We start from the raw sequence: 26,074 nt of genomic DNA, 5'->3' as shown, positions 1-26,074 counted from the left end.
GGGCTACAAGATCTCTCCACATACTTTTTAAATGTTAGTAGTACTAATGATTACTAACCACCAATAGGCAATTTTGATTTTTTTTTATTGCCAATTACCAAAGTGTAGGAAAAATCCATGATATAAGCAAATAATACATTCTACTTCTGAAGTACTTTGCAACTGTATTGAACTGTCCCCCACAGCAGGTAACTTTGACAATACTTAAATGTTTAAAAAATATTAATGTCACCAATGAAATAAATGTGTGGTTTTGGGAGCGTCATTGCAATAATTTAATCCCATTTTGAGAGAAAGGCAGGATATAAATCTAATAAATATTGGAAGATAATCAATCTTATTTTACTTGTATATATAGTTCCCTTTTATTATACATATAGAGGTAAAATAAGATTGATTATCATCCAATAATCACAACACTATATCCTGTGGAACTGTGAGGAACCCAGGAAAGGATATGACAGAAAATGTTCTCCTGGGCCCTGTGAGACAACTAGGAAATAAGAATGAATACATTGAATAAACTGTAACTAGTGCTGAGATAAACATGAGCACAGGGTCAGGCTTTGCAAGGTGGAAAGTGTGTTTTGGATTTTGGCAGGGTGGACAATAAATGATGCCAAATATTATTGCTAGGTAAAAGAATCTGCTTGGATGTTTGCTTTCTGACAATGCATTCCAGTTGTTTTTGCAGACTAATGAATGAAAGAAGAGAAGAATGTGCAACACAACACTCCCCAAAACAGCTATTTGCCAGGGCTGCTATGTGCCCAGCCTCTAACAGTCTCTGGGCTTGTTCTGTCATCGTTTCCATACAGTCTTCTTATAATTTTCTGATCCCAGCAAGTGTTATGCCATTTTTATCTGCTATACAGTGACTTTCCACTCCTGTGTTCAAACCAATCCCCTACTTTTGTATCTAGTCTAAAAATAAATCATCTTGGTTCACAAGAGGCTGGAATTCTTGGTAAATTTTACTTAATGCATTAACAATTTCAGATGGCTTTTTCAAACACAAAACGACATTCTGAGAAACCCAGGGATGTTTATCTGCATAGTCCTCCTGCAACCCAAGCCCTCAAGACAGAGAAAATACTAGACTCAATGTCAAATATAAAAATCCCAGGCAGAGGAGTCTGTCCTCTCACAAGGCCTTTCCTTCTGCCTCTCAAAACCTACACATGATTCAGTTCTGTGGCAACCTGGAGGTTTTCTTCTGCCATTTACGACTCAAGGGATATTCCAGGGTGAGTAACACCAGTCGGGACAACTGCTCACAAGCATCACCTCCGTCTACACCACATGACAATGGTCACTGTACCAACATATAACAATATATTTCTGAGTGCTACAAAAAGTTAGTTTTAAAGGTAAAGATCTTTTAAAAGTAAAGATCCCTTTACATGGTTTAACTATATGCTTTGTGAACCAATATTTTTTTTCCTGAACCTTCCCCCAATGAGCTTCACTGGATGAACTCAGTTGTTGCTGTGTGGCTTCAAGTCATTTCTGACTTATGGTGACCTTAAGGTGAGCCTATCATGGGATGTTTCTTGGCAGGATTTGTTCAGAGGGGGATTACCTTCCTCTGAGACTGAGAGAGTGTGCCTTGCCCAAGGTCACCCAATATGTTTTCATGGCCGAGTGAGGATTCAAACCCTGATCTCCAGTCCAGTGCTCAAACCACTACACAACACTGCCTCAATGACCTCAGATCCTAGTGTTATGAGAGAGAAAATGTTCTTTTCTTCATGTGCCCCCTTTTCTCTATCCAGATGTGCTCTTAAAGATTAGAGGATAAGACCCAACAGGTCAGCTACTGATAAAATAAGGGGGTATAGAAGAAAGGAAACATCCCCACACCTTGTGCACATATGAAAGCATTTGCCCTGTGAGAACAGGAGTTATTTGGATTCTAGCCATCATAAAACAACTCATAAAATCAGGTGCTGCTTAAAACCAAATGTACCTTGAGTGCAAGCTTACAGTTTTTAAATGGAGAAGAGCAATAATGTTGATTATACGTAATTATTGCAATTGTATGCACAGACAGACTGGTGTTAATGTTAATACTATACTCTGCAGAGGAGAGCCAGCATGGTATTGTGGTTTGGGCACTGGACTCTGGTGATCAAGGTTTCAATCCCTGCTAAGCATTGTCAGAAATACAATGGCTGGCCTTGGGCAAGTCACACTCTCTCAACCTCAGAGGAAGGCAAAGGCAACACTCCTCTGAACAAATCCTTGCAAGAAAACCCAGTGATAGGCTTGCCTTAGGGTTGCCATAAGTCAGAAGAGAAACAAAGGAAGAGACACAAGACAGCAAATGCAGTTACACCTGTACATATGCTTGGTTACAGTTGGCAATGGGGATTAAAAGGTAGGGGAAAGAATAAGGCACAAGATGTGGGGGAGGAGATCAAGTGTCAAAGGTTCCAGTAGACATTAAAAATGGATCCTCAGGCAGTAAGAAGGGGAAGACAGAAAAAGTGAGATTAGAGCAGGATGATGGATGGCAAGGGGAGATGCACATGATACAGAGCTGCAAAGATCAGCCAAGCTGAAGTTCCGCTGTTGATTTGCCATAACCAGCCAAATGTTTAATGGGCAGACTCCTGTGTTATTGTTGGCTGCTGTTTTTACAAAGCCAGATGATATGAGTATGAAGGTGCTATTATGTCCTGCTGGCAGATTTTCATGCATATCTAGTTGATTCTGTGGGAACAGAATGCTGGACCAAGTAGACCAGCCATGAGCAACAAAGGAAGAGACACAAGACAGCAAATGCTGTTACACCTGTATGATTGGTTACAGTTGGCAATGGAGGTTAAAGGGCAAGGGAAAGAATAAGGCACGAGGATCAGCCAAGCTGCTACCAATTATCATGGTAGCCATATCACTCAATAGGAAAATGAAAACACACAGTATTTTTGTAGGCTCTCTCATTAACATGCTAAAACAAAATTAGCCAACATGTCCCCCTGAATTTTTGCTCTGCTTATGAAAAGGATTTCACTTCCTAGACATTTATGGGGAAAGGCAACCATCCCATGCAGCAGTAACTGGCAAGAGAAGGGTGGGGTTCTTTCATTGACAGTTATAAGCCTGAAAGAACAAGAAAGGTAGGAGACAGGTGATGGAAATGAACAGAAGCAACAAGTATGCTAAAAGCAGATGGAGACTTGCCAAGAACTAGACTTACTATTAGGGTTTTAAAGATAAGGGCCTCCTTTTGTCTTGACTACAAAAAGCAAGTTTGGTGAGCTGTCAGCAACTGTTCAGCACACTCCCCACCCTCAAGTAACTCCTCACACATGTTCCCTGTGCTAAAGTGTAACCAGAAGAAAGAAAAGTGGAGTTTCAATACTGTTTTGTCTTCTCAATTAATTGGAGATCTCCAAGCCAGCCTCAGGCTTGCTTTCCTTTGCAGCAGAGAGCACTGGAAAGTTCACTGTCTTTATGATCAGTGTGCAAAGGGATCTTGTAGCAACTTTGAGACTAAATGAAAGAAAGAAGTTGGTAGCATAAGCTTTTGTAGACTTGAGTCTACTTCTTCAGATGCATGTTACCAGCTTTTTTCTTTCAGTTAATTTCGAAGTTGCTACAGTATCCCTTTGCATACTGATTTTCCAGAACAACATAGCTATGCCTTTGAGGATCTTTATGATGTTTATGTAAAAGCGTGCAGGCTGAGCAGGTGGAAATCAAGTGGATCCTCTTGATCATATAAAAATGATTAAAGACATTCTTATCTCAGGATCAAAGTTTATTCAGGAAGCCTAGAGTCTTGTGAAATGCATTGCCTGTTATTCAAAATTGTGGTTAGAGTGCCAGAAATATGCAATTTTCCCATAAGAGTTGTCCTCGTAGGGGGGATTTCATCTGTGTTCCCTCACACCAAATCCTCCAAGAGCAGAATATTTCTACTAGAAACAGAAGAAGCCTCAAATCTAGAAGAGAAGGTCTTGGCTCCATACATTTCCAAACGTGCGTACATATTCTTTGCTGTTGTCTCTGGAATTGCCATGTTTTTAGAACCAAAGCCAAAGCACAATCATATCCATTGTGGTTTTGAGCCTGTGAAATAAAGACTTTATTACTTAGCAACTTCAATGCAAGCCCTAACAAGCAATAATGCACCACTTTGATTCTGTTTGTTAGAAGCAAGCACTTGGCAACAAACAGGTTCATGTTTTAACAAAACATTTTTTATTGTTGCTGAAACAGGAGACAATCTTTTCAAGATTTCACAGAAGCAAGACTGAGCTTGCATCATTTGTATCAACATACTTCAGTTCTGGGAAAGGTCTATAATGAAACATTGCCAAAAGGGCAGGGCTGAAGTTGCTGAATCAGAACAGGTTAGATCACTACTTTCCTCCCCAATCCCCCTCAAAAACATTTCTACCTTCTCCATAGGTCTGGCAACAAGAGAAAATGAAGTTATTATTACTCTCTATATCTTCCACTTAACTGTTCCAAGTATGCACACTTACATACTTTTGCTGGGTGGAACTATTCATTTAGGAGAGATTCCAAAAAGGGGTTATTTACAATAGTCTTTTGCAGCAAAATGCACAGATACAGCCACAGGATTCTGTGGCATCTTAAAGAATACATATATTGTGCCATAGGCTTTAGCAATATACATCAAGTATGGAGATTTTGTGGCCCTCCAGATGTTGCAGGAATGTATCTTTTGTCTCCACTCATTATTCATTATGCAAGATACTACTGCTGCAGAATACAGTCCAACATCACCTCTAGTTGCTGATCCCTCATCTAGGCACAAAAAGCAACTCCATCAGATGCTCAATGGTCTAATAACCTGATGTTTGGATGCTGAATTTAGCTAGCCAACATTGGCTGTTGTTGTGTGCCTTCAAGTCATTTCTGACTTCTGGCAACCCTAAGACAAACCTATCATGGGGTTTTCTTGGCAAGATTTGTTCAGAGGAGGTTTGCTATAGCCTCCCTCTGAGGCTGAGAGCATGTTACTTACCCAAGGTCTGTGGGTTTCATGACCGAGAGGGAATCAAACTCTGGTCTCCAGAGTCATAGTCCAACACTCAAACTATTACCCTGTGCTGGTTGGTCTTAAAAGGAAAGTCAAAGTTAAGGAGGAACACAGAAGGTTTTTTATTAAATTAAGTGCTTTCCAAACCTACTTGGTGACAACAGGGAGTGAAATCTGAGACCTTTTGCATGCAAACCAATCCCACACTGCCACTGGACTGCAGCCCCTCTTCCAAATCTTTTGCACTCTGGGTTGGTTTAGAAGAACTCATATCCTAAGAACAGCTCTGTATATTCTCTGCAAAACACCACTGAACCAGGTAGTTATGGAAATACTGTAAAAACAAACCAATTGCAAAGTATAAGCATGGAAACCTTCTTGGCCAGAGGTGAAATTGAGCAATAGCACCTATATTTAGATAGATACTTAAATACCTGTCATGCAAGATTCCTGAGGATCAGGCAAGTCCAAAAAATGTGCTGTACTGTGACATGGTTCTAACTGCCTGAAGAAGTAGTTGATACTTGCTGCCAACTACAAGATAAGCCAAATTTTACATTCCTCTTTCCATTTTCAGGAGGATAACACTATCAAGAGCTGTAGGTTAAACCGCACCTCCATGTACAGGAACAATGGCGGGATACAGACCACCCAAAAAGGGCAGTCTACCCACGCCTTGTTTTGCTGCACAAGGGAGCCGCAGCAAAAGTACTCGCCAATGGCACACTTGTGACGTCCTTATGGGGGCATGACGTGCGGACGCTAAGCATCCGGCGCGTCAAAATGGCAGCGCCCATGTGTATAGGGCGTTCCATTTTGACGTCCTCGTCATGTGCTAGGGGTGAGGCACGTATGGGTGGTGCGCCCTTGGCCAACACCTAGCACGTGACGGGGGCACCGCAAAGGCCCGTCTAGATCAGGCCAATATATCCACAAATCACAGAAGGTTAACCGAGGAAGATTGCTGCCTTCTTGGTCTCTTTCAGTGGTCCCCAAACTGTACCCTTTAAGAGATTTTGGACTTCAGCTCCCAGAAGTCTCAGCCATGTTGGCCAGTAGTCTGGGATTCTGGAAGCTGAAATCTAAAATCCCTTAAAGAGCACCATTTGGGGGGCACCAGCCTATTTGATTGCTCACTAGGACAAGCCAAGCAGTTACTTTCGGAGACAAAATGCTCAACTAAAGTGTTATCTATGCATTTTGTTTTGCAATACAACTATGCAAATAATCTCACTCACACATTCCCAATCTGTGGTTCACACTATTTTTTTAATTGGAACGGTGCTTACATGTATCTCTGCAAGTTCTATTGCCCATATATGTCAGTACTGTGAATAAAGATGGATTCAATTATGTGGATGTATTTGAAACACATTCAAGACATGCAGAGTTTTATCCTGGTTTATCCCAGGTCCATACGTATCGGTTATTCATACGGCCAGAAATGCAAATCTTTCAGGAAAACTAAAATCCAAAATGAAACAAGATTGATCGTCCTGGGTTTTGTAGGGGTTTTGGCAGTCCTCTGAAAAGCTTAATTAGATGCATTCAAAATTCATGTGAACAAAACAAATTCAACCTGTCTGAATAACCTCTAAATTGGTTGGATCTGTTCTAGAGGGAGGCAAAGCTGGCTGGCAGAAGCAGCTTTTCCCACTCTCCTCTTTCTGTAGCAATCCCTGAAAAAAAAATCATTTATGCTCAGGAACACATTAACTTGTTAACTGAGGCATACTTGTACACTTGAAGGTGGCATGCATGTTTTTTTCGTTCACTTTATCCTCACAGCAAATGACCTATATTTCAGGTGAGGCAAAAATATGACTTGCCCGAAGCTACCCAATGAGTAGTTCATGCCAACTAAAACCTTGGTCTCTTAGGTTTCTATTCTATAACTGTCACCCTACACTGGCCCTCATAATGCAACACAGCATTTTGGAGGATCTTATATGGGGTAAACTGTTGTGCAGAGAAACAAGAAAATCCCTTACGTCAATTAAAGGTACCCTCTCTGACCAGAACAAGGTAGATGGAAGGTAAATTCTGGATCCAAACCACTAACAAGGTTCTGTTTATATAGAGAGATTTATTTTATTTGCCACAGGTTTCCACATGGTTTCCACATGGTTCCAGAAGTGCAGTGACGCCAACTTTATGTTACACTGTCATACACTAATAATAATAATAATAATAATAATAATAATAATAATAATAAAATTTATTTATATACTGCCCTTCTTAGAATCAGGGCGGTGTACAACAAAAGGCATACAACAATATAATAATACAAACATAATTTAAAAACAGTACAGTACAATAAAAAAAATAATAATTTGAGTGCCAGCTTGGCTGACCTACGGGTGGGGGGGGTGGGAGGGCATTCTGGGGCGAAATAGTCAGGGGTAGGCCTGCTTGAAGAAGTAGGTTTTCAGCCCCTTCTTAAATTGGGCTAGGGAGGTGGCTAAGCGGAGCTCAAGGGACAGCGAGTTCCAGAGGTTGGGGGCCGAGATGGTGAAGGCCCTCCTAGAGGTGGAAGCTGATCTAGCCTTTGGAACTCTTAGAAGTTGCTGCCCAGATGATCTGAGTGTGTGGGGCAGATTATATGGAGAGAGGCGGTCCTCCAGATACCCTGGGCCCAAGCCATTTAGGGCTTTATAGGTAATAACCAACACCTTGTACTGTGCCCGGAAGAGAATAGGCAGCCAGTGAAGATCTTTAAGCACTGGTGTTATATGACTGGCCCTGGATGTACCAGTGACCAGTCTTCCTGCCATATTCTGCACTAATTGCAGCTTCTGAGTATGGTACAAGGGTTGCCCCATGTAGAGCGCGTTGCAGAAATCCAGTCTAGAAGTTACCAGAGCATGTACCACCGTTTCAAGGTCCCTCCAGGCCAGGTAGGGACGCAGCTGGCGTATCAGCTGAAGCTGATAACAGGTGCTCCTGACTGTCACATCCACCTGAGATGTAAGGTGGAGCGACAAGTCAAGGAGCACCCCCAGACTGCATACCGAGTCCTTCACGGGAAGCATGATCCCGTTCAGGACAGGTGGAGCCACAGCCATCCCTGGACCGGGGGAACCTATCACGAGTACTTCCATTTTCTCTGGATTCAGGCTGAGTCTGTTTTCCCTCATCCAGCCCATTACCGACTCCAGACAGGCAACGAGAGGAGAGATGCCATCCTTGGTCACTGAATCAGTCGGAGACATAGAGAAGACTAAGACCTGGAGTTGAAAACAAAGTATATGCAAGCTCTTCTGATAATGATCTGAAGATCAGGTTTTATTGTAGATCTGAACCAGGATCAAATGTTGTTCTGGCTGTACAGTCGGCCCTCTGCATTTGCAGCTTTGACTTTTAAGGATGTGCTTGTTTGTGGTTCTGGTTAATATGTTCTCTCTAGGAATCTCTAGGTCCTCCAGAGCAACTCTGCCAGAGCTTGACCATAGAGTTGTGCGGAAGAACCTAGAAGTTCCTATAGAAAACAATTCTCTAGGCATGTCCTCCGGCATGATTCTGTAATCAACCTCCGGCAGATGTTGGCCATAGAGTTGCACTGGAGGACCTGGAGATTCCTAGAGAGGTATTCTTTTAGGTAAAAATAATAGCTTTTTTATTTGCGGTTTTTCCACATTCAAAGGGGTCCTTCATCCTTAACCCCAGCGAATGTGGAGGGACCACCGTACTTCCAAATTGAAGATGGGAGGTGAGGGCAAGATGGCATGAACAGGTGTCAGTGTTTCAGACTGATACTGACAATTTAAACTGGTGGCAAATGAAAATAAAACCAGAGGAAAAGATAACAGTGACATTCATATGTATCCAGAAAAATACTTTTTTTTAAAAAAGTAGACAACTTTGTGACAGTCCCAGTTAACTCTTCTCTTCAGGTTTTGCAAAGTTCATCCCAAGCAAATTTTCCATTTAAAATTAAACTGGAGTCCAAAACACACTGCAGAAATAATCCAGTTTGATACGACTTTAACTGCCCTGGCTGAGCGTTAAGTAATCCTGGGATGTATAGTTTGCATCCCAACTAGAAAAGACAGTTACTTTTATGTGTTAATTTTCCAGGTGCTTACCCTAATAATTGCTGTCTTTGCTTTGAGAAAGGACCACCTGATCCAAGTAGACAAATATTTACAATCATCTACCACAAAACACATGCTAATCACAAAACAATTATAAAGCAATTGTGAAACATAACCATATCCTTGACAAGATAATTTTGCACATGACTGTGGGCAGACATGCGCACTGATGGAGAATATTCAGCACTGAAAATGCTACACAAATTGTCTAACTTCTTTGGATTCCCCAGATTGACCCACACTTTGAATGTCACAGATGTGTCCCTCGTAGTCACTAGGAGTCTCTACAGCTTTGTTGATTAACTGTTTAAAGCAATTAGTTAAAACATGTTGAGTAATTATAACGCTGTCCCAAATCTGACTATACTTTAGAACATTCTTGTTTTATTAATGATGTGACTAGTAACAAGAACCGAGCTGCAGGCACTGGCTTTAAAAAGCTGTCCTCCATCCCGGCACACGCAGCGTTTGCTTATTCCTGCTTTGCCATGTGGGCACATCACAAGTATCTTCTCCCCTTGGAATTGGGTTGATTCAGTTTAACAGCCCAGGCTGCATTCCATAGCCTTGAGCCAGGGCAGTTATTTCTCCAGGTGTTTTGGACTTCAGTTCCCAGAATCCCTGACTGTTGGCCAAAGTAGCTGGGGCTTCTGGGAGCTGAAGTCCAAAACACCTGCAGGACCAAAGTTTGGGAATCACTGCCATAAACTGAAAAAAAAACCCTCTCGTTTAAGTAACTGTAACAAAGGCTGGATCCACACTGCAGAAATAATCCAGTTTGAGACCGCTTTAACTGCCCTGGCTCAGTGCTAGGGAATTCTGGGAATTGTAGTTTTGTGAGACAGCCTCCTCTGTCAGAGAGAGCTCTGGTGCCACAACAAACTACAATTCCCACAATTCTAAACTTTACAGAACCCCCTTTTAAAGACTCTAAACCCCTACTTCCGTCTTCAAAGTGGCCATGCCCCGCCCCTTCCTGTTTTCCTTGATTACCCTTGTAAAATGGCGGAGGTGACGCTCTATCCCCTATATCTATGGTATCTACGTCGCTCTGCGGAGACATTAGCGCTGAGTTTTAGCCCATAGACATAAAATATAGAGGTACAAGACATCATGGACTTGTGAGTCAAAAATAACCTGGAGGCACACAACAAGGAAAGCCTCACTCCACTCTTGAGGACACTCTACTTATCTTTCTAAAACGGTTTCCGGATCGTTAAGTTATGAAGCAGAGTGAGACAAAATCCATTCCTAACCGTTCCCTCGAGGTGTTCCCGGAAGTGTAGGGATTTGTGTCACTCTAAATTTTAAATCTAGAATCACCCACTTCCGCTTCCGCTTCAGTTTTAACTGGCGACTCTATGGTTTCGGGAGCGGTACATTCTGGGAAGGTGGAGGACTAATGGAGCGCCTGGCCTAACGAAGCAGAGCTGGGACTAAAGGAAGGAAGGAAGCCAGGCAGGTAGGATGGGAATGGCTTTGTGGTGCCTCTTGTGGCCTTCAAGGCAGAGAAGTGGAAGGTTCTGCCCTTAGGGCAGAAAAAGGAAATGCAGAGATATAGGATGGAGACACCTGCCTTAAGGAGACAACATGTGAAAGGGCTCTCTCTATCTGGGAGTCCTAGGAGACCTCAAGTTGAACATGAGTCAAGAGTGCGATGCGGCAGCTAAAAAGGCCAATGCGATTTTAGGCTGCTTCAATAGAAGTATAGTGTCTAGATCAAGGGAAGTAATAGTGCCACTTTGTTCTGGATGTAGACTGCAGGAAAAGAGATTCCTCCTCAACATTAGGAGGAACCTCCTGAGAGTAAGGGCTGTTCGACAGGGGAGCACACTCCTCCCTCGGAGTGAAGTGGGGTCTCCCTCCTTGGAGGTCTTTAAGCAGAGGCTGGATGGCCATCTCTCAATGGGGATGCTTTGACGGAGAGTTCCTGCATGGCAGAAGGGGGTTGGGCTGGATCAGGGCCCTTCTTGGGGTCTCTTCCAACTTTCTGACTCTCTGACTTGCCCAAGGCCCCCAAGTGGGAAGTCAAAGGCTTTCATGCCCAGCATCCATAGTTTTCTGTGGGTTTTTTAGGCAGGACTCTTCCCTAGAAGCCAAGATGATGAGATTGAGGCTGTTTTACTTTGGACGCATCATGAGATGACATGACTCTTTAGGAAAAGGAGCTAATGGTTAGTAAAGTGGGAAGCAGCAGGGAAAGAGGAGAACCACATTACAGACGGATCACAGAACGATAGAACTGTATACAAGGGCCCTGATCCAGTCCAGCCCCATTCTGCCATGCAGGAACTCTCAATCAAAGCATCCCTGACAAATGGCCATCCAGCCTCTGTGTATTTGTCAGTTGGTTTATATTTTTGTACTGTCTTTTTAACACAATAAAATATATATTTTATGCTTAAGTTTTTGGGACTGAAACCCAAGCAGTTTATTTTTAAGCAAATCTGCATAAAATGGTCCTATGAAAGGGGTTGCCTTCGTACGTTTTGTTATGCTTATTAATCAGTGTTTTGTTTTGTTCTGCTATGACAGGATTCAATCTCCATCCATGATGCGCATTTGATCCCAAGCTATTAAGGATGACGACTGCGGCGAGACCAACATTTGAACCTGCAAGAGGAGGCAGAGGGAAAGGAGAGGGCGACTTGAGTCAGCTCTCCAAACAGTATTCCAGCAGAGATCTTCCTTCTCATACTAAAATCAAATACAGGTAAAGGGCAGTTAACATTTCTTGTAGAATTTATTTGGGGAGTAATGCTTATTTTGCAGCAGTTAATCCCCCCCCCCAAAAAAAAAGCATGATAAAGAGCCATGTATCAAGTCCCTGTGAGAGGGAACAGTTACTACAGAAGAAAGTTCTGAAAGCAGACAAAAGCTGCATCTGCACTGCAGAAATAATGCAGCTTGACACCACTTTATCTGCCATGGCTCAGTGCTGTGGAGTTATGGGATCTGTAGTTTTATGAGACCTTTAGCCTTCTCTGTCAGAGAGCTCTGGTGCCACAGCAAACTACAAATCCCAGGATTCCATAGCACTGAGCCATGGCAGTTAAACTGGTGTCAGACAACATTATTTCTGCAGTGCAGACACGGCCAAAGCGTGAGTTCTTTATTTCTTTCTGGCTTTTGATGTGTCACGAATGTCACATGTTAGCAGTCACAGGCCAATAAAAACTCAGGGAGTTAATAACATCCATGGTTTTATATATAAGTCTGGTTTTCTTGGCTGATGCAGAATGTCTTCTGTGCATAGAGCTTCATAGGTGTGTAATAAAGGCCAAACATCTGCTATAACCAAAGGGGTAAGAGCATCCTATCTCAACTGGATCCAGCAGAACCTAGGGGGGAAATACCCTGGTATTTTGGCAGACAAGCTCTTGGGGATCTTTCCCCTCTGCTTCCCCATCCCCACTTGTGTTGCATCATAAGAAAACTAGTAAATTGATGGACTAGTAATTTTTGCGGCCAAAAAGAGATAAAATTCCTGTTAAGAGAATCGCTGTGGTGCAGAATTCAGATGTATAGTAAAGAATAATACCTCTTAGCATCTTCTGGTATGACTTCTTAACTCTAACGTCTTGCACAGCTGGAATCAGAACAGGCTATCTGAAAGGCCATGTGGACCTACCTGGATGTTAAGATAACTCGAACTTAGAGTTTCACTGTAGTCCTAGCAGAAATATTTTATTTAAATTTGAAACATGTTTTATATTAATAACCAATGTTTTACTTAAGGCCTCTTGCTTTTGGACATCAGGCTAATGATGATGACTGAGAGTAGAGCCTTTTGTTTTTTGGCACCCCAGTTCTGGAGTGTTTTATTTTATTTATTTATTTTATTAATATGCCACCTTTCTCCCAAAAAGGGATCCAAGGCGGCTCACAAAGTCTACTCACAACAATACACAAGTCTATAGTATTCTTCTCTAGACTTGTGTGTTGTGAAGTTTGATGTCCCAGGAGGGAGCACTTTTTATTTGTTCTTTATCCTCATGTTTTAAAAATCTGACTCTTTTTTTGTGTGTGTGTGTGGATTTTAATATGTTTATTTATCGTTGTATTAAATATATGAGGTGCTTAGGAAACTTCCAGAATGAATACAGAGATAGTAATATGCTGTAAAAAAAAATAGTGAGTGTTCAGTTTAGAGGAGATTTGAATTAGACACCTTTTCTCTCTTCCACTTGGCCACTGCCCAACGCCAGCTCTAAGGGAACCATTTCCCAATTCTTTGTTTCAGACAAACAACTCAGGATGCCCCTGAAGAGGTGCGCAACCGTGACTTCAGGAGGGAACTGGAGGAGCGTGAACGAGTTGCTGTGAGAGAGAAGAACAGAGACAGACCAGCACGAGGTCTGTGCTCTCCTTGTGGATCCTTGTTGCCTTTTGCAGGGCTTGGGGGGGATCTCAGATCATGGTTTATGAACGGCTCAGGATCCACCTGTCTTGACTGTAGGACATTTAAGAAAGAAATCAGAGTAGAATTTTAAAATTACAGAAGAGGTACATGTTCAGAAGGCAGAAGAGACATTCCCTGGTCTACAAATAGTCAAGACGGAGGAGAATTTCTTAACAGGTTGTAAATGTCTGCTGCAAAAGGTGGGAAGGGGTTTCAATAGTATCTTCAGGTTATTGGGAGTGTCAGGGGACACAAAGACAATGGGGAAGATTCTTGCAAAACAATAGTTTCTCTAAAGGCAAGGTTTTGAAATTCAGCAGATCAGCTTAATGTGGAGTTTTACCCGTTAAGATTTACATTCCCTTGGGTGACATGTCAGCTTATGGGATGAAGCCAATGATGGACAAAGACAGTGTTGGAAATAGGCAACCCTTCTTTTCTGTTTCTCTCACCACCTTTTCTGTCTCTCTTATCACCTGGTAGACTGGGATATGAACAGATCATTGGCAGAGGGTTTTAAAATTAGGCTGATAACCATGATGAGTCCCTAGTTCCACTTCAACATTAGAGTCATTGGGAAATCCATAAGCAATTGGTTCTAGAGATAGATGCTGGCATATAGGTGTGTCCAGTGGGTCTCAAATGATAGTGTGGGACCTCAGGGGAGACACAAGAGTTTCCTGGGGGGGGGGGAGTTGTGAGACTTGGAGACCCTGATCCCACTCCTACTCCTCCTTTTCCCAAACTCTGTCCTGGAGGGGAAGAGAAAGGCAAGGAGGACATTTGGAGCCTCTGCCTGAAGGAGAAGGAGAACTATTTCCTTATAAAATGTTAAAATATGAATGTCTGAATGAAAATATATACAGAAAACATTTTTATTTTTATGAATATTTTTATTCATATACTACATCAAGGAAAGGGGCACGTGATGTCTGCATGTAGATGGAAAAGGGGTCACAAGGGTAAAAAATTTTGGGAACCACTGAGCTTGTTGATTGTAACCTATGTGTAGCATGTAAGAATCATGTGCAGATCTTTGTAAATTGAAAACAGTCTCTTTTTCAGAAAAATTACCAGATACTGATATGAACTTGTCTGCATTGGTACTGAGATTAGTAAAAAAAAAAATCTGTGAGCTCGTATTTTTAGTAGTGTCATTGAAATAAATTCAGTTTAGGTGAAAGTCTGTTTCAGTCCCTTTTCATAGAATCATAGAGTTGGAAGAGACCACAAGGGCCATCCAGTCCAATCCTATGCCGTGCAGGAACTCTCAATCAAAGCATTCCTGACAGATGGCCATCCAGCCTCTTTCATTTCTCCTGGCCTTCTGAATTCTTAACTATTTTTCCTGTATTTCTTTTACAGAGCATACAACATCATCTTCAGTGTCTAAGAAGCCCCGATTAGATCAGATACCAGCAGCTAACTTGGATGCAGATGATCCACTGACTGATGTATGTATTCTCAGTTGCTGGGGAGCAGTACAGCAGAACATAGAAAACTGCATTATGCCAAATCATCAAACCATCTCAGAGCATGGAAAACAGCTACATTTTTTAGACTACACTTCTACAGATTCCTCAACCAACTTGGCCAGTGGCGGTAATTGCTGAGGAATTCTAGAAGCTTGGTTCAGGAGGGTGGGACTTTTCTAAGCTCTGGCCCACTAAACCCAGTCAGACCATCTACTCTGAGAACTATCAGCTTTCTGTTTCTCTGAAACAGAGGTTTTTGCTATTACCTGTTATGTTATCTGTTTTTAGCTGAAGATGCCAGGGGCCAAAACTAGGACCTTGTTTGTGACAGGCATATGCCCTGCCATGATACAATGGTCCAGTATTTAAAGAAAGGAATGACACAGACGCAAAAGACCAGGTCTGCAAAAGACCAGAGTGTTTTAAAATCAATGGTGACATATTTAAATCAATCATTCAATCAATTCACTTTATTTATATTCAATTCTGTTGCGTCTTAAACTACACTGGAAAGGTGCCCAGTCTCAAAAATAACAATGACAATAATAATAATAACAATAAAAGTTCATCAGAGTGAACTTAGCTTTCTGATATTGGCACACAGTAGACAGAATGGCTGGGATAGAGATTCTTAGCACTATGGACTATGGGGAGATGTCCGTCTCCCTGAATTACCTGGGGTCTCAGTTGAGGGCATATATCACTTAGATCCTTTCAAAAGCTATGAGGTGTTGGGAGAAGGTCTCTTTGCCATAATATGTGCCATAATATATTCAGTAGGCCTATACAACTTGCCATCAGCTAAGCTAAATAACAGTCCAGGAGTCAGGGCTTCATAAGCCTCCCTGTTTAGCCATTTGTAGTGGGCACTGTCGATCACATAATTATCCACAGTTGCATAGCTACAATGCCTACAATGTGATGGGCTGCCCTTGATGCAGACCTAAAATTCTTGTGTTTCTTATTTGCATTAGAGAGGTTAAAGCAGAGTTTTGCAAAAATGACCTCCAAGCCTGTTAATGAGGCCTCCAAGCTCCCCACTAGTATATGTGTGTGTGTATTTCTCAAAATACCACTCTGTATTTTCTAAGGGACCTGGGGGACAATTTTCCCAGGCTGTTCTAGAAAAATCCTTCTTTATAACCAGGAAGTAAACTGACAGTGACATCCAGTTTATTTCCTGGGTTTAAAAGAGCCCAGAAGGGAAGAAATTTGGTGAAATTTCATTCTACGCTAGAAGGTTCGGGGGGGCATTTTGATGATATATTTTTTTAAGGGTTCAGGGTTGGGACTTACTGTGGGGTGCAGCTCTCAGGTCTACTGAGAGATGTGTTTGCTCTGCTGTATGTCTCTTCTGTTCTCACTGAGATAACTTCATCACCACCCTGTGATCAGTTCTCACTTTGAATATTTAGGAACTTGACAGATTGAGTTCAGAGACTCTAGTTTCAGTTAATGTTTTCTCTTATTAAGTAGAAAGCTGAGAAGGAGGTATACATTGCAGTATTTTTATGAGTTCAAACATCAGAATCTTCAACATGTTTGATAACTTTTTAATATTTTGGGTGCACATGTGAGGATCATAAATTGTATCCATTCATGAGCATAGTTTCAGGTGTCAATGAGTCATACTTTACAGAACACTGAGTTGTGTGTGGTGCTGTGTAGGAAGCTGTGAGTAAACATTTCTGCACTGGGTAGGAAATGGAAACACAAGTTAACTGACCTTGCTGTCTTTGTAGGAGGATGACGAAGATGAAGACTATGATGAAGAGAGTGATGATGATACAGCTGCTCTTTTAGCTGAACTAGAAAAGATTAAAAAGGAACGTGCCGAAGAGCAGGCTCGAAAGGTAAATGCACCAATTAAATCTTATTGAACAGACTGCCTTAAATCAACACAGACCACTGGTCTGCTTCTGATACAGTTCTGTGTCTGCTTGTGACAAAAGTGGGCAAATTGGTTATCCTCTAGGGGCTTTAAATAATAACTTCCAGAATCCCTGATCCTTGGTCCTATAGGCTGCAGCTTGTGGGAATTGTAGACCAAAATATCTGGAGGGGATGAGATTGCCTTTCCTTGGTGTGAATTAGCCTTAACATAGTACTGTCTCTCTTGAATGGCAGTGATTTTCCTGTGTTTTGGCCAGATATCTTTTCTTGTCCTGCTTTCAAAAATCCTTTTAACTAGAGCATTAAACACTGACAACACACTCTCTACTAGGCAGAAGTGTCTACCTTAACACTTGAGCTGTGGCTGTCATGTAAGGTTTGACTTAACAGTTGCAGATCTTGAATTTTGACGCACTTAAGTACTGTATGGACATTGGTAAGTGCTGAAGACATTTTTCACACTTTTATTGCTACAACCAAATAATGTGTTATCCATGTTTCCATGGTTATCGTACTTCACTCTAGGGAGAATGCCTGCCCTTTTGTGTTTCTTCCACAAACTCATATTGGGCTAGCTCTCCACACTCTGCTTAATATAGATACCAAATATTCCTACAGGAGAAACCCATAGGAAAAGTGAACTGAGAGCCCAAGGTGGAAAGGGTTGCAGGGCTTTCTTTCTTTCTGTTTCTTTCTCTTTCCCTTTGTTCCACTACAATCCTACGGTACCACTGTCATATATACACATGTACACATGAAATGAAATTAGAAGTGATCTCCAAATAGAAATGGTCTGGAGGGCAAATGTGAGCCCGCAACATCTAAAGGGTGAGATTTTGTTAATGAAATTAGCCCAGGAGTGTGGCCCATGGGGGTATTTTCTCCACCCCAGTTTTAAGCAGACAAGAGTTCATGACAGCAGTTTTAACTTTCTACATTCCAAGGGTGTGTTCCTATAGTTAACTGTTACACTGCTGCTCATTTTTGAATAGTGCTCAAGCCATATTTAAGACTTGCAGACAGTGAACCCTCAAGTAATAATAAAAGTAAGAAGCTTCATACAAGACTGTTGTGTGGACAGGCAGCAGTAAGCCCTCTATAGTAATCAAGTTGTACCAAAAGAGAAATCTTGACCAAAATTACTGAACATCAGATCTAAGCAGAATGATATCACTTTATACACATCTTCAAGGAAAACACGTTATAGATATTATTCTTTGGTGCCACTAGAGGCCACCAGAAATTGCTGAAGCTATAGTACTCTGCACAGTCTGTTCTCAGTCTTAATGGGGATTCTCATCCTTTGTCAATCCCCTCCTCAAGTTCCCTTTGAACATAGGAAGCTGCTGTTACCCAAAAGCCTAGGATCCCGGGAGGGCAACCACAAATTGTATTCAGTGGACATATCAATGTAGTCGAATTTGTAATTGGCTGATGAGTCCAAACACAAAGGGTGCTCAGCAATGGCTCCCCTTCATCTTGGAGAGAAATGGCCAGTAGGGTGCCACAGAGTTCTGTCTTGGGCTCAGTGCTATTCAACATCTTTATCAATGACTTGAATGAAAGAATAGGGGGCATGCTTATCAAATTTGCAGATGACATCAAATTAGGAGGAGTAGCTAATACCTCAGAGGACAGGATCAATTTTCAAAATGACCTTAATAGATTAGAAATCTGGGCCAAAACTAACAAAATGAATTTCAACAGGGAGAAATGTAAGGTATTGCACTTAAGACAAAAAAAATGAAATGCATAGACACAAGATGGGGGACACCTGGCTGAAAGAAACTACATGTGAAAGGTATCTAGGAGTCCTAGTAGACCACAAGTTGAACGTGAGTCAACAGTGTGATGAAGCAGCTAAAAAGGCCAATGTGATTCTAGGCTGCATCAATAGACGTATAGTTTCAAGATCAAGGGAAGTAATAATGCCACCGTATTCTGTTTTGTTCAGCAATACTCACAGCCATTTAGTTACATGTATCCTTTACACATGACCTCAGGTTTATATGGCCACTCATGAGAAGTTCATTTAAAGGCCATCATAACCTTTCCAAGTTCATGTTGTTTTCTTTCTTTTGTCTTTCTGTAACTACTGTTATAACAAAATATACTACTATTATACCAAAATAACACAGGACATGCAGGGTGTGCTAACACTGCCCTATCTCGTGCCATTGATTCATTTAACACAGAACAACACTTCTTCCTGTGATCCGTATTGGGTCTCCACATATAGGCCTTTTCCCAAGCCTTTTCAACTGATTGAACCTACCTTAGGGTGCCAGGAGCTAGGCTGTCCTCCACTACGAGGAGGACATTCTCCATCACCGCCCCGGCCCTTTGGAACACGCTGCCCACAGAGCTCCACTCGACTACTTCCCTGGCCCAATTTAGAAAGGACCTGAAAACCTTTCTTTTTCATCTTGCATTCCCCGACTAAAGTCCAGTGGGCCTCCCTCCTCTTCTGTGGCAAAGAGGATGGGCTAACGGGGGTTTTATATTGTTGTTGTTTTATTGTTACTGTATTGATGTAGTTATTGTATTTTATTATGTTGTAAACCGCCCTGATCTGCGGAAGGGCGGTATAAAAATAAATTTTTTATTTATTTTATTTATTTAATATCCTTCTCTGTGCTTGTCTTCAACCTTTTTGTGCATATGCTAATATGTATCAGTTGAGATAGTATGGTTCAGCAGCCAGTACTGATCAATTCTGATTTCACTTTGTATCTCACCCTGCTTCAGGCATACCACACATCTGTAAAGATTCAAAACTTGCTGTATTCTTCATTATTAATATGGACCTAATTAGGTGACCAGCAACTGGAACACCAGAATACCAAGGGGTTTTTTTGTATGCTAACAGCCTGAGATGTCCCTTAATCACTTCATATTTCATTTTGCTGCTGTCTTTCATGATGATGATGATGATGATGATGATGATATTTGTTACCCACCTCTCCCCATGTATACATCTCATGTCTGTGAGAACTTCTACATTCACAAGAGCAAACTAAATCTGTTCCTGCTAAACCTAGGTCCTGATCCTAGCAAACCTTTTGTTGCAATTCAGGATGATTTATTTTCTCTGAAATAATTTTAAACAGATATTACATACAAAGCGTCTTTTCAGATGTGAAGGTGTGCTTGAAGCAAGGTGGGATGAATAATCAGAATAAGATTTCCAGTAGTCAGAGAAAAAGGTACTCATGCTAGGCAATTTGCTGAACATCAGCCATTTTCCCTGATTTCTCACAAGCAGTAGGACCTCTTTAAAATAAATGCATAGCAAAATTATTCAGCTTAAATATCTGTTTAAAACTATTCCAGAGTCAAGAAGTCACCCTGAATTGAAACAAAAGGTTTGCAAGGATTGGAATTGGGGATTAGCTGGAATAGATTTAGTTTGCTCTTACGAATGTAAAAAGTTCTCACATGCAAAAGCCAAGTACATTTACCACTTCTTGCCCATTGTCCATATGTCTGTGATTAGAGGGTAGTGGTTTGGCCATTGTAATACCTGGCTTCCAGTTGGGTTTAAGCTTTGCCTGCCCTCCCCTTTTTCAAAAACAAAACAAAACAGAAATCAGATCTGATTGTGGTTATGTCTGTGACTGAACTTCTTAGTGGAAAGACAGAAGTTTAAATCTGAAGGTCAGTTCTTTAATTTTTGGGACTCGTTGCTCCCTATTCTGGATATATAAAGCCAGAATCTCAAAGTGGTTTCTGGCTGCAGTCTGGTTCTTCATTTATTTCCAGAAAATATGATAGCTACACCTTAAAACTGATACATCCAATTTTTTTTTTAAAAAAATCCCTAAATATATTTTAAAAGATGTCCAGAAATTATTTGTGACCAAGGCCCTTTACAAACGGGCCTTTGTGGCGCCCCGTCACATGCTAGGGGTTGGCCGAGGACCTAGCATCCATACCAGCCTCACCCCTAGCACGTGATGGGGGTGTAATAATGGCGGCGCCCTATACACACGGGCGCCACCATTTTGATATATCAGGCGCATAGCGTCCACACGTCACACCCCGGATGTGATGCCACGAGTGCGTGAGTAGTGCCTTGCGGCATCCCATCTGGGGCGCAAGAAGAAGCGCCATTTTGGCGCTGCTCCTTCGCTGCATCTGGGAACCGCGCAGTTTGGCTGCTGTGGTTCCCGGACGCAGCAACTGCCAATGGCGGCAGAGCACCGCTTTTCGGCGGTCTGTAACCCACCTAAGTTTCCAGCTTTCTGTTTATCAGTTTGAAAAGCTGAGCACTTCTATATAACCCTAACAGAGGAAGTACCAGGCTTCACGCAGCTTAGTAACTCCTTGGTCTTCAACCTTCAAAATCATCAACCAACCCAAGGAATCTTCTCTCCTAATCAACCACCTCAGTGTTTCTCCCCCTTAGTTACTCAGCTACTCTTTCTCTCTATCACCTTGGCACTCGTTCTTTTTCTGTTATGACCCTGCTCTTTTCCTCCTGTTGGTATTTCCTCTGGTTACTGTCCTCCCTGTTCCTTTGCCAGACAGCAGTACCTTTTCTCTCTCTTAACCTATTGATGAGTTTTAAGGCTCTGCAGAAAGAAACAGGAATCACATCCAGTGCAACTGTTGCGCTTGATATGCTAACATGGTGTAGTGGATTGAATGTTGAACTACAGCTCTGGAGACCAAATCTCTTCTGAGCCATGGGGACCCACTGGTTGACTTTGGGGAACATGTATTCTCTCAGTCTCAGACGAAAATAATGGCGAACTTCCTCTGAACAAATCTCAACAAGAAAAGCCAGTGTTAGGTTTGCTATAGGTTCATCATAAATAGGAAACAACTTGAACGCACAGAGCAATGCCTCTTTCCCACAAAGAGCTGTTTAAAGGCCTTATGGAGCGATGAATATGCCAAGAATGACTACAGCTTATATTGAGGAGGGAGCTAGCTTGTTTTCTGCTGCTCCAGAGACTAGGACCTGGAGCAGTGGATACAAGCTACAGCAAAAGAGATTCCACCTCAACATTAGGAGGAACTGTCTGACAGTAAGGGCTGTTCGACAGTGGAACAAACTCCCTCGGAGTGTACCAGAGTCCCCTTCCTTAGAAATCTTTAAACAGAGGCTGGATGGCCATCTGTCGGGGATGCTTTGATTGAGATTTCCTGCATGACAGGGGGTTGGACTGGATGGCCCTTGCGGTCTCTTCCAACTCTATGATTCTATGAGCTTCTTCTGTGTTAGGGACATCTTCCACTTAGTGACTAATGTTGGTACTGCAAAATGTAGGTAGAAATTAATTAAAATCAATTACAGTACGTAACTTACTATCCCCCCAATATCCATCCATATGATCTCATTCATGTAAATGCCAAGTTTTGAGATGCCTTGCAGTTATGATGCAAACAGATGCACATTCTCCTTTGTTGGTATAGATGGGTCATTTTTTTTCTCATCTTGACAGGAACAAGAACAAAAGGCTGAAGAGGAGAGGATACGGATGGAAAACATCCTCAGTGGCAACCCTTTGTTGAATCTTACTGGCCCTGTGCAGCCTCAGGCAAATTTCAAAGTAAAAAGAAGGTATGATGGTGTTATTTTTGGATCCCTAAAATATACTTCCATCAGTTCTCCGTTCATATACAATTCCAGAGCTATTAAATTGGATTTTAATCACATTGTTCAGGGGATTATTATTATTATTAACCTTTATTTGTAAAGCACTGTAAATTTACACAGCGCTGTACATACAGTCTTTTTAATTAGATGGTTCCCTGCCATCAGGCTTACAATCTAAAAAGACACCACACAAAAGGAGAAGGGAGTAATGGTGGGGAAGGGGATGAGGTCCAGCAGTTCCTCTCTACCTCCAAGGCCTGGACCAAGGCAGATGGACTGGAGGGAGGGCTTAGCTTCATAATGGATGATTAATCTTCATCCAAGGAGGCAAGCGACAATTATGCAAGACCTGGGAATGCTTCTCTGAACAGGACAGTCTTCAACTCCGTTTTGAAGCTGGTTAAAGAAGTGATGGCCCTTGTTCGCGGGGGGGGGGGAGGTTCCAGGCGCGAGGGGCAGCAAGTGAAAGGGGGGTGAATTCGAGATGGGGCAGAGGAAATCCTGGGTTGGGACAGCAGACCTTGACTACCAGAACGGAGGGCCCTAGTGGGAAGGTGAGGAGAAAGAAGGTCTGATAAGTAAGAAGGGGCCGGCCCATGGAGGGCTTTAAACGTCAACAGCAGGCGCTTATACTGAATGTGGAAAGGGAGGGGGAGTCAGTGAAGGGATGCCAGCAAAGGAGAGATATGGTCAGAGCGGTGAGCGGATGTGATAATGCATGCAGCTGAATGCTGGACAGAAATTAAAGGACGGAGGTGAGAAAGAGGAAGCCCTGCCAGAAGGATGTTACAGTAATCAAGTCATGAGATCACTAAGGCATGGACCAGGATCTTGGCAGTAGAGTCGGAGAGAAATGGTTGGATGCTTTTTAATCTGATCATCTAAACTGTACAAAATCTATAGAACGAGTACAGTGTCCACAGTGGATCTAAAGGGAAAGGCTTAGAGATGGATAATAGTTACTAAAACCAGAAGGGGAAAGGTTAAGGGAAAGCATGTACTTTACCAGTTCATAAGCTTCTCTCTTATTGGATATGGTTTATCTTATTGCCAGTTTGTTAATTTGCAAGGCTGTTCTACAGAGACAGGTAGGTACACAACTTTATAACAAATAATGCTTCTATAGAAGGTTTTGTCTCCCACTTTTTGGCATCATTGAACTACATGCTGTTTTTCCAGGTGTCTGCTCTTGATTTAAACAGTTTGCTATAAATACTGTTTTATACATTTTGGCCATTTGTCCTTGAGTTTGCAAAGGAACAGCTTCATTCTTGGGGATGTAGAAGGTTATATCCTTGGCCGGGTCCCTTTAACAGTAGTAAACCAAGATCCACTGCAAGAGTTCACAGGGATAAACATTTGCTTTGCCATTCTAAGTAGCATAGAAGAAGAGCCCCCATTGGGCTTGTGTTCTGACCAGTCAGTTTTCTCTCAGTGCAGATGTGTTCATCAAGAAAATATCCAGAGCTCCAGATGAAATGTTTCTCTTCTCCCTACAATATTCTGCTGCTGACAAAGATTATTCCAGTGGCTTTTTGTGGATTTTTTGGGCTATATGGCTATGTTCTGGAAGAATTTATTCCTGACGTTTCACCTGCATCTGTGGCTGCATCGTTGCCAGCCACAGATGCAGGTGAAACATCAGAAATAAATTCTTCCAGAACATGGCCACATAGCCCGAAAAACCCACAAAGAACTGTGGATACCGGCCATGAAAGCGTTCATTATTCCAGTGGTTTCTCAGTCAGGATGATGACAGGGAACATCAGTCACTTGACCAACTGTAGTTCCAATCATCTGTAAACTCTGGATGCCCCTTTTCATGAAATACTATGTACACATATTTGGGAGCAAGTTCCACTGCATTTAGCAGAGCTTAGTTCTAAGTAAACTGAATAAGATGGGCTCTAGTCTTCTTTGAAAGCCTTTCACTGTTACACAGTTTAGTCTCTTAAGGTGCCATGAGACTATTTTTATAGCAACAGACTTACACTGGGAACTCTTTGAGTTAATGTGTAAATTAGTAAACTAATTAATTAATGTGCTTTGCTGGCAGCTAGCTGAGTTTAATACTCTCTTGTGGATCTCAGCAGTCATAGAGCTCCTTGGAGTGCCCACAGAACCAGGAAATGTCTGTTGGCAAAGCAATGGCCCAAATACTTTTTATCATATCTATATGTACCAAAAGTCAAATTATACCAAAATATGATAGTGTGGATTAATGTCTGTCTATGTCTTGCTCATATTGTACTATTTCTCCTGTTTAGTAAAGCTGATTTATTTTATTTCTCTTTTCTATTCTGCTTTTTAGATGGGATGATGATGTTGTCTTCAAGAACTGTGCAAAGGGGGTTGATGAGATGAAAAAGGATAAAAGGTTTGTCAACGACACACTGAGGTCTGAATTTCACAAAAAGTTTATGGAAAAATACATCAAGTAGACCATCCTTTTAAAAAACAAATTCTGTGTTGCTAATAGACTGAATGATCCATCTGAAAAAAGTTCTGGTTTAAAGTGAGACTTCGTCATCAAGTAGCAACTTTAGCCCAAGGTCATTCATGCTTTTTTAACTTAATTCATCATCTGGAATATTTTTTTGGTTTTTCTTATTTCAACTAGGCCAGCTTATTTCCCAAGAATGTTTTTTTTTCCTTATTGTTATCAATTTGTTTTTCATGCCATTTCTGTAAATGTTTTGAAAATAATTTGCAATAAATTCTTCACACTGAAGGCTGAAGTTTTATTCAAATTACTGTCACAAGTAGAAGATATGTAGCAAATATTTTATAAGAAAGATAATGCATATCCCCTTGTTGCCTGAGCTGTAGCCCACATCATGGGAGGGAAGGAAGGTGAACAAACACTTCTGTCTTTGCTCCTCACAGCAGCCAGCAAGTAGAAATCTGACTCAATCCACTAACACATTCCCTGGATCAATCCACAACTTGTTGACCTCTGGAAGTCTTTTAGTTGCCCAGCCATACTCTGTACGGGCGAATGGCTGGACAAGCTGTAAGGTGGTTGCATTAAACAAAAGCAAGGCTTCAGGCAGTGTTCAGCCAATACAAATTCAGCTGTGCATTTGTTTTGTACAGTAGTAATTTTAACCTGTTATTGAGAGGAACACACCCCAAATTTAATGAATTTGAACCATGAGAGTTTATTTAATTTTATAATCTACCTTTCTCCCAATAGGAATGTGGTAGTTTAGTGGTTAAGAAGCCAATTCTGATGATTGGAAGGTTGGCAGTTCAAGGCCCAAGTGCTGCATGATGGAATGAGTTCCTGTCATTAGTTCCAGCTTCTGCCAACCTAGCTGTCCAAAAGCATGAAAATGCAAGTAGATCAATAGGTACCACTTCTCAGTGGGAATATAACAGCATTCGGTACAGTCATGCTGGCCACACGACCACCAGAGCAGTTCTCAGACAATGCAGGCTCTTTTGGCTTAGAAACGGAGATGAGCACTGCCCCTTACATTTGGTTTCGTCTAGACATTCATGTCAAGGGACTACATTTAGCTTTAGCTTTCTCCCAATATGGGACTCAAAAGCACTAATTTTAATGGATGTAGTCATTCCCCCACA

General features: G+C 41.7%; 1 protein-coding gene across 2 annotated transcripts; it reads left to right on the top strand.

Moving 5' to 3' along the window:
- The first annotated feature begins 10,431 nt into the window (after positions 1-10,431).
- Positions 10,432-25,217, top strand: CWC15 (CWC15 spliceosome associated protein homolog). 2 transcript variants are annotated; one of them, XM_042460616.1, is made up of 7 exons: positions 10,432-10,573; positions 11,647-11,824; positions 13,355-13,467; positions 14,879-14,967; positions 16,731-16,841; positions 22,332-22,450; positions 24,798-25,217. In XM_042460616.1, the coding sequence occupies exons 2-7, from the start codon at positions 11,694-11,696 to the stop codon at positions 24,925-24,927; spliced, it is 693 nt and encodes a 230-aa protein (XP_042316550.1). In that variant the 5' UTR covers positions 10,432-10,573; positions 11,647-11,693; the 3' UTR covers positions 24,928-25,217. The 2 variants fall into 2 exon arrangements, with proteins under 2 accessions (XP_042316550.1, XP_042316551.1); XM_042460617.1 differs by having other exon boundaries at positions 10,439-10,569.
- The last annotated feature ends 857 nt before the right edge of the window (positions 25,218-26,074 follow it).

This window comes from Sceloporus undulatus, chromosome 3 (genome assembly GCF_019175285.1).
Source record: "Sceloporus undulatus isolate JIND9_A2432 ecotype Alabama chromosome 3, SceUnd_v1.1, whole genome shotgun sequence".
Classification (NCBI taxonomy): Eukaryota; Metazoa; Chordata; class Lepidosauria; order Squamata; family Phrynosomatidae; genus Sceloporus; species Sceloporus undulatus.
Note: the sequence above shows the minus strand (reverse complement) of the source record. Positions and strands in the feature narration are given on the sequence as shown.

Coding starts and splice junctions, on each gene's coding strand:
- CWC15 (XM_042460616.1), top strand. CDS start 11,694: ATGACGACTGCGGCGAGACCAACATTTGAACCTGCAAGAGGAGGCAGA. Junction 14,968..16,730: donor CAGATGATCCACTGACTGAT/GTATGTATTCTC, acceptor CTGTCTTTGTAG/GAGGATGACGAAGATGAAGA. Junction 16,842..22,331: donor CCGAAGAGCAGGCTCGAAAG/GTAAATGCACCA, acceptor TCATCTTGACAG/GAACAAGAACAAAAGGCTGA.